The 8,787-nt window shown below is 28.9% G+C and overlaps 2 protein-coding genes across 2 annotated transcripts in view; both read left to right on the top strand.

The window, feature by feature from the left end:
- LOC106688995 (trace amine-associated receptor 8c-like) overlaps positions 1 to 8,787 on the top strand; it is a gene marked incomplete at its 3' end in the record, with an annotated part of 134,430 nt that overhangs the window by 118,926 nt on the left and 6,717 nt on the right. The window lies entirely within an intron of this gene.
- On the top strand, positions 1,121 to 2,249 carry LOC106688994 (uncharacterized). Its single transcript, XM_014433725.2, has 2 exons — positions 1,121 to 2,023; positions 2,143 to 2,249. The coding sequence occupies exon 1, from the start codon at positions 1,139 to 1,141 to the stop codon at positions 1,997 to 1,999; it is 861 nt and encodes a 286-aa protein (XP_014289211.1). The 5' UTR covers positions 1,121 to 1,138; the 3' UTR covers positions 2,000 to 2,023; positions 2,143 to 2,249.

Genomic DNA, 8,787 nt, shown 5'->3' with positions numbered 1-8,787 from the left:
TATCCACTATTCTGTTTGATACAACTTAAGTACTCTAAACATTAAACGGATATTACTATAACAAATTACATTGTTATAGTAAATCAATACATTAGTCCATTGAACTAACTATGATGAATATATTTTAAAATTACTTTTTGTGATCCGTTGATAGGGAAGCGCGGTGGCCACTGGGTAAAGCGGGTGGCTACTAACTCCAAGGACCTCAGATCGAATCCGGCTGGAAAGAAAATTGTTTCTGTAATATAACATAGACATTATTAATTTCAATTGTGTATTTCACATAGACATTGAAAATACTTTTATTGATTTTCATGTTGATTAGGGTCCTTATTGAAAGGCCACCCTTTGTGGCTGTTCCAAAATTGGCGCCAGTTTTTGAACTGTTTAAACTGATGGTTATTGGCACCAAACTCTTAATATTTAAATACAAAGGATGACCTGTCAATAACTGATGCACTTGACCTATATAAATCTTTATGAATCTTGACACAGTTTTAATTAAGAAATGGATTAAGTTAATTGTAAGGGGTTATATAACCTAGAATTGGGGGGGAGGGGAGAGGTAAAGACTTCAAAACTTAGTTAAAATCAATAATGGCGTTTTTCATATTTAAAAAAATCGTAGGAAGTATTTTGCCTAAACATTCAAAAAAATTTCCTAGTAATTAATCAACAATTAATTTTAATATTATATTAATTTAAAAATTAAAACAAATCCCATTCATGAATATAATTGAGAATGTTAAATTAGTATTTCAGTAATTAGTGATTGCTTCAACTGATAATTGAATGTTAAACTAATATGCTAACCATTAGAATTAAACTTTATGATTTTGAAGTAATTTAATTCCATAAATGAATTTGTTTTCCATTTATTACTAAAATATACCCTCTATTTTAGCTTGATAGGTGTATGGAAAAGTACAGATCTTACATTTAAAGCTGTATGAGTAAAACGGAAATCACTTTCGTGATTAGTAAGCAGTATGCAAATTTTTGTAGTAATAAAATCTGAGATAGTCCAACACAGACCTTCTAAGATTAATTTGCCTATCTTCAAAGTCTTTACGTCATTCCCTACCATATATGTATACTGCAGCTTCATTCCCACCCTCAGTCTCACAGATTTTCTGCCATGGATCAGATGAAGTTCTCGTTCTTCGTAATAGCCCTCACCTGCTGCTTTCACTACATCGCCTCGCAGAGGCCTTTCAACGATCTTCGTGCACGATTCGCAGTCAACCCCGACGAAGGTTTCTATGAGCTCCCCTTGACTACTAGTAGTCCCCTATTCCAGAACTATGTTCAGACTCCTGCTGATTCTAACCTTAATCCCTTGTTATCATTAGCTTGTTATCCCGATGATCCTAGGGTATGTCTCATGTACGACCCGAATGGTAACATCGCTGGTATTCAAATCACGTATTTGGAACAAGACGTTTCCAATGTAAATCCATCTCCATATAATTATTCAGCTGTTGGAGGATTCGTGCCTACTAATGTCATGAATACCCCAGGATATGCTTTTAGGGCCTATTTCACAAATCCTGAAACTCTTACTCCAGCTGGAAGACAGAACTTGAATGAAACAGTCGAAGGCCTTTGGGTATACCTCAATGGTTCTTTAGTACAAGTGCAAAGAAATGAACCTGATCCATCACAGACCTATATTTCAGGGTTCAATAGACAAGCTTGCTTCCCCAGAATGGGACAACATTACTTCTACAGGATGGCGCCGAACATACCTTGCAGCGATCTCCTTCCCTTCTACCCAGTCTTCCAAGGAGGAGGTCTGGTCGGATTCGGTATTGCTGACTTTGGAAGAGCATCTGATGGTCCATCGAGAATTTGGTACGAGCGACCTCCTCTTGTGGGTGTGCAGCAAATCCTATCTTCAAGGCCAGCTTGTGTGGACTCATGGACTCAAGAATATGGACTCTACTCTCTCCATGTTTACTTTGTTGATCACCCATGGGAAATAAGCTGTCCCGCTTAGGCCCTTTGTACTAAAAACATTTACGTAAGTGTATGAAACTTATACTATAATTAAAATATCCAATAAATTATCTATTTTTTAAAATTTTGTATTATTTTATTTCTCATCCGTAAATTCTCAATTATCTATTTCTTAACTTTTAGGGCAAAGGCAGATCTCAGGTCAGCGTATGACTTATGTTACTAAAAACTTTCACCGAAACCTTAATTCCATTAATGAATGCAATCTTTAATATTTTCACTAGAATGACTTTTATATGTTAATATTGACCTTCTGGTAATTATAAATATTAACAGTATTAGTAAAAATCATATATCAGCACAGTATTACAGATATTGACATTAAAATAACTGTCATAAGAATGTAAACCAATTATTTGATTTTTCAGATAATGTCCATTTAATAACACTTCTGTTCGATAAAACAAATTACAACATATATCCTAAGCCAAAAAATCAAGTTTGTACCAAAAATAAGATCTTAGCACATTAAAATGCCAAGAATGGCACTCTCAGTTTTTGCTCTAGTATAAGGTAAAACAGGTCATGAAACCAGCAAATGATAGCTGCGTAAACATAATAAAATACATTAAAAATACAAGCAGTAATAATTCTACTATTATTAAATTTATAATAATACTAAAAAAATTAAATAAACAAGGCAGAAAATTGAAAATAAACAAGTGTATGATTATGTATAATCTATTAAAGGTGAGAATAACATTTCAAAGATCTTAAATTAGGGCACTACTGTAATAAGTTAACTTTTTTTTCTTATAAAATAAATTTAACGAATAACGAAGTATTTAATATTGATTTTTGACTGTTATAGACAGAGGTAAGTATTTATAAGATCAATGAATTCATTTATAAAAATGAAGTAATCGTAAATATGATCCAAATAATATTTAAGGACTGTATACACCAGTAATGGTAATAGTTCGTTTAAATATACTTAGATTACAATTTGATAAAAATTAACAAAATTTATATGTATAAATATATAGAATTAACCAAATAAAAATTATATTGTAGTGAAGTATAAGGGGAAGTCCCCTCAAGCTAAATATTTTTTTTTAATTAACGAAAATTGGTTTCAAGAAAACGATAATGTGTAAGGCGGTGTGAGCATGGTCCTCTCTAGCTGGGCGATTGTAATGTTTTTATTCATTTTTTTGTGTTAAAATTATTGCAAAAGAATAATTTATGTAATGACCAATAAATTGCTAGTTAATAGTTCAGCTTTGTTACTAATTCTTTCCAGGATTTGAAATATAGGAGAAGCCACCACTTATCTTTACAAGTAAGGTAATTAAAGATATATTAAACACTTAAAACACAAATTAAACATTAAATTATACCATATAAAATATTCATAAATGTCGTAAAATACTTGGTTGTTGGTATTTCAACTGAAAATCACTGTTTCTTCGTGAAGATAATAATAATCATTTTCAACTTCACATATTTTTTTTGTTAACTTTTTTGCATTTAATTGATTATGATCACAAATTAAATAGTTAACTGTTTATTTTTATAGTCTAAATTATCATATTTGACATTTATTGATTTTTAAAATTAGAAAAAAACACTTGCACTAACATTTAAATTAAAACGCAATTTTCTCTGGCTAGATTTATACACGTTAATTAACTAATTAACCTGATCACCCAATGCCTGGCATCGGCCAAAAAATGAAACAAATACAAGTTTTTTTCCTTTGTAATTATCGCTTCGATGTCTCCATGTGTTTTAAAATAATTGTAAATTAGTATTTAAGTCTTTTGAAACGTGGTCCAATTGATATATTGAAAATAACACGTAAGGTCACGGCAGTCGGCGCTTGAATTATCTGGACTGCATTGTTCCGGTGTGTTGACAAAAATCATCCTAACATTCAAATATTTAAATTTATAACTTAAATTTACAAAATATTCCTTTTACATATAAATGATTTAATTAATTTTGTTTATAGAAATAATACTTTCATACGTATGCTATTAAAGCGTCTAATAAGCCTATATTTCAAAAGACTTATTTATAAATCGTAAATAATTCTTGATTCAAACTTTTTATATATAAAACATACATATTTTCTTTTATCCTCAAAATAATGTTTCCTCCATACTATAGGCATTAGTCTATTTCTCTTATATTTTTCATAATGTTCACATTTAATTGTACAATTTCCATTTTCTCTGCTCTGTTCATGATAAAAGAGCAAACAATTTTTTTATTTTATTTTAAAAGAGCTGTAAAATATTTCTTTAAAATACATATCCTCTTAATTGCATTTTCTCTAAAAAATGTTTCACTTTTTCTGGATATTTTTACTGAACAGGAAATCGCTCATATTTCAAAGTCAATGATTTTTCGCTTAAGAATAAAATATATGGAACATTCCACCCGATGTATCCCATACCAGAAAGATTACTTGTAAAAATATGGGTGCTCCAAGAAAAATTCATTTACGCATGCGTTAGTAAAAGTAGAGGACGGTAACCGATAAAATCGATATGGAACCATCACTCACACACCCCTTTAAAATTTAATAAAAATTGAACTAACGGTTCGCTAGGTTATTTCTGAGCACAGATAACTACTTTTTTCAGAACTAATTTTTTCTAAAAGTCTAAAACGTAGAAATTTCTATTCTTAGAGCTTAATTTTTTACATGAATACAAAGCTTTGTTTTATTCGAGCATTCATAAATAAATAAAATGTATTTTAGCTTAGTCATACAGGCATTTGGTAAATTAATTGCTGTTAGAATGGGATCCCCAGTGCTTTAAGTACAGAGATAACACTACTCTCGGAGGATATCTGTAGTTATAAATGGGTGTTTCCGTTCCACCTCAGGGTCGTAGTAGCGGACGGAATTAGGTAAGCACTATTGTGTATGCATAATCTGTACAATGTACCCCGCTCAGGATGTTGCAGATTAATTCCTTCCTTGGTACCGCTCCTCGTATAAGCTATTTATTAGTTGGAATAAAATAACATGGTCCCAAGCGAGCAGACCAAGTAGGGATTCGATTTCAAGCCACATACTTAGTTTCCATTAAACTTGGCCAGGAACTGATCCCAAAGTAAGTAAGCCGTTAACCACCTCACACGTTGCGGGCTATGACTCCAAACTCGTCCTAAGTTAGTTTTCACTAATTGAGAAGTTTAATGCTTCTCGTCCACTGTTCACTTATAACTGCTTCCCTGAAGTTTTCATCCAAAATGTATTGAAAACTTTTGAAAGTCTTCTTTAATGTAAATAAAATGAAATTTTAATTAATAAATGTTGTACAATATATCAAGATTAAATATTTTGGAAAAAAAAAACAGAATATTTTTGAACAATAAATACTTATCTCCCCGGTGTATAAAGCTATATATTATTTATGTATTATATATAAAACCATAACCAACAAATTAAAAAAAAAATAGATGTAGAGTTAAGTGATCTAAGTTCAACTCCATAAACGACTTTGATTCGGTTGAAATACACGCCAAAACTTGAATATGTACGTCCATTTCCTATATTTAACTATTTAAGTTTTTTTAACAATATATCAAATTCGAGGCACGGATTTTCATGTAATTGCATATTTTGTTCGCATGTATTTTTTAAACCATTGATATGAATCAGCTAAGTTTTATTTTGCATATTTGACGATAAATGTATATTTGAACTATTTCAGAAGAAATTCCATATTAAAATCGAAGGTTTATTTATCGAATTAGTAACACAACAATTTACCTAACGCAATTTAATAATTCACTTCTAACAATAGGCCTGGATTCCATTTCTCCTTTGTAGTTCTTTTTAACACAACACTCCGCTTCAAATTTGTTGCTTGCTTACCTAATGGGTAATTGTTATTTTTAATAAGCCAAAAATAAGTGCATCAATTAGTTCGACGTTGAAAGGTTAGATTAACTGTTTCGATGTAAAATATAAAATGGTTTTTACAACTGATGTAAAAATCGTTTATTGCTATTGCTCAAAACATTCTACTAGCAAAATCACAAATCAATCAACATGTCATTACAGGTGAGATCTCTTGTTTATTTTCTTTCTGTTAAACATGTAACATGACCACTTATTACCTACATTTTGACTAATTAATACCTAAAAAGATAGTTTAAAATAATGAAAACAATTTTTAAAAAAGTATATTTCGTTTACCATTCCAAGAAGGAGAAACATTTAAAGAAATAAATGTAAGATGTTTTTTCCTTAATAAAATATTACATGGGAGTGACTCAATTATTCTCAGAGACATCTAACAGAATTATATAACTTTAAGTGAATACAAATTTCTACTCATGGCATCTATAGCTGTAAAAATATTATTCTCCAATTATAAAAATATTTTAAATGACAAAAAATTATCAAATCAAGAAATGCATCTTACAATATATTTTATTGCAAGCTCAAAAAGATCTTGGCTTCTATCTACATAATTCTAATTGGTCTCAAGAAGCATTCTTTATATACAAAGAAAAATTATTGGTGAAAAACAACACAAGAGTATTGACATTTTTTGTTGTGTTTTTTTGGTTTATTGCTGGATGTTGATACTATAGCCGGTAAATAAAAACACAAATATAAATAAATATTATAAGCATATGCTTAAGTAATAATATAACCAGAAATAAGAAATTAGTAGTATGGTATATCTACGAATTCTGATTTGTCTCAAAAAACAATTTTGTTTTATATTTATATTTCGTATTGTATTGTAGTATCCTAGTATACTACCTTTTGAAGATACAATAAAATTTATTGCAAGATGCATTTCTTGATTTGATAATTGTTTGTCAGTTAAAATATTTTTATAATTGGAGAATAATATTTCTACAACTATAGATGCGATGAGTACAAATCTGAATGCACTTAAAGTTATAGAATTATGTTAAATGGCTCTGAGGATAATCGAGTCACTCCCTTGTAATATTTTATTAAGGGAAAAACTTCTTTCATTTTTTTTTAAATGTTTCTCCTTCTTGGTCTGGTACATGAAATATACTTTCTTTAAATTATTTTAAAGTATCTTTTAAGGTAATTAGTCGAAATTTAGGTAATAAATGGCCATGTTACATGGTTAACAGAAATTATTTACATGATTATATACGATATACTAAGTATCAAATAATATACACGTACATTTTACAAAAATATAGATAATTATAATAATATATAGCGAATAAGAAATATAAAACATTACTAACCATACATAATGAATAAGGAAAAAAAGTTGATGCTTAAAAAATAAGAATGATTTTTATTTGTGGTTGGAATTTCATTAAAGTATCCAACTCATAGAAAAAAAAATCTAACTTGCAGAAAAAAATAAATAAGCGGATCTCAACATTAGCACCACACTTTCTTGTATTCATATCAAAGAACAATATGAAATTTCCTTTATTCCGTTCAGAATTACTGAGCATACGTAATTAGGAGAATGATGTAAAAACAAGAAATATAAATTGAATAAACTATATGATTTAAAAACAAAAATTTTTAGTTTTGTTTAATTGTTTAATTGTTGTTTAATTGTTGTTTAGTTTTGTTTTGTTTACTTGTTGTTAACAGAAGTTTTTTTTAATTTGCGCTGCCACAAAATAAGTGTGAACCAATAGAAAAAGTAAAATTGAAAACTTCCCCACTTTTGTTAAATAAAAAATAACTATTCTGAGAAACCCATAAATAATTTCATAGCAACATTAATATTACATAGCCGATTCATATTATTGATTAATAGGAATAAGACAATTATTCTATTCTTTTAAACTGATAACTGATTACCCCGTTTCAAATTATCCAGTAGATCGAGCCTGCAGCTTTTTATGCCCAAGTGATGCATTGAATTATTAGTTGAAATGTTAATTCAACAGAGTTGTGCAACGGGAAAATTAAGCTACTTTGATGCTAGTATTGAATGAGGAAGATAATTAGCCATTCATAATCAATTTCCAATCGGTAAATCCTTCCTTCCAATCTTTATCAACACAATTTAGTAATCAGCAATCAGCTTCTACAATAGTCTTGCGTCTGTTTAAATTTCATACTATCAACGCACAAAAAATGCATTGTGTCCTTTTATAGTGCAATTACAACAGAATGAATATAAAAGGACTTAAAGGTTTGAATTACGATTTATTTTCAACATAAAGAACACTTATTAAAATTGTAAATTATTAAAATAATATAAGGGAAATAAATCCCTTTAAAATATATTAATTTTAAAAACGGAAATATAGGTAAGGTGTACTTGTCTGTATATAGAGGTAAAAATGGCGAAGGAGGATTATTTCTAATTTCTTTATAACTTATTATGATTATATATCCCTTATGATTCTCTACACTCTATTCTTTCTCCTGAACCATAAGCAACTGAACATTAAAAAAAATTTTTATGCGGTTCACATTTTAAAAATAAATCATACAAGACACTTGTTATAGATAATAATGATGGCTTTAGTGGATATAGTTGGCTTTTACAAATTATTAATTGAAATAAATGAAAGATGGTCCGGGTGCGGTCAGATAAATACATTTAATACTAATAAATACATTTATTACTTTATTACTAATGTTTCTATTATATAATTTACATACTTCTGTACACCTATTTATTTTGTATATTGTCTTTCTTTATCATATTATATTTATTGTATTCATTCTTTTAACTTTATTTCTTCCGTTTTCTATCTGTGTACATTTATATTTTTTTTTCTAATTTATAATTTCTTCCCTCCTATTATGTATATTTTGATTTAATTTTCTATACT

The sequence above is a fragment of the Halyomorpha halys genome, unplaced genomic scaffold (assembly GCF_000696795.3).
Source record: "Halyomorpha halys isolate HHAL.00 unplaced genomic scaffold, Hhal_1.1 Scaffold1252.1, whole genome shotgun sequence".
Taxonomy (NCBI): domain Eukaryota; kingdom Metazoa; phylum Arthropoda; class Insecta; order Hemiptera; family Pentatomidae; genus Halyomorpha; species Halyomorpha halys.
This window is presented reverse-complemented; position numbering and strand designations above follow the sequence as displayed.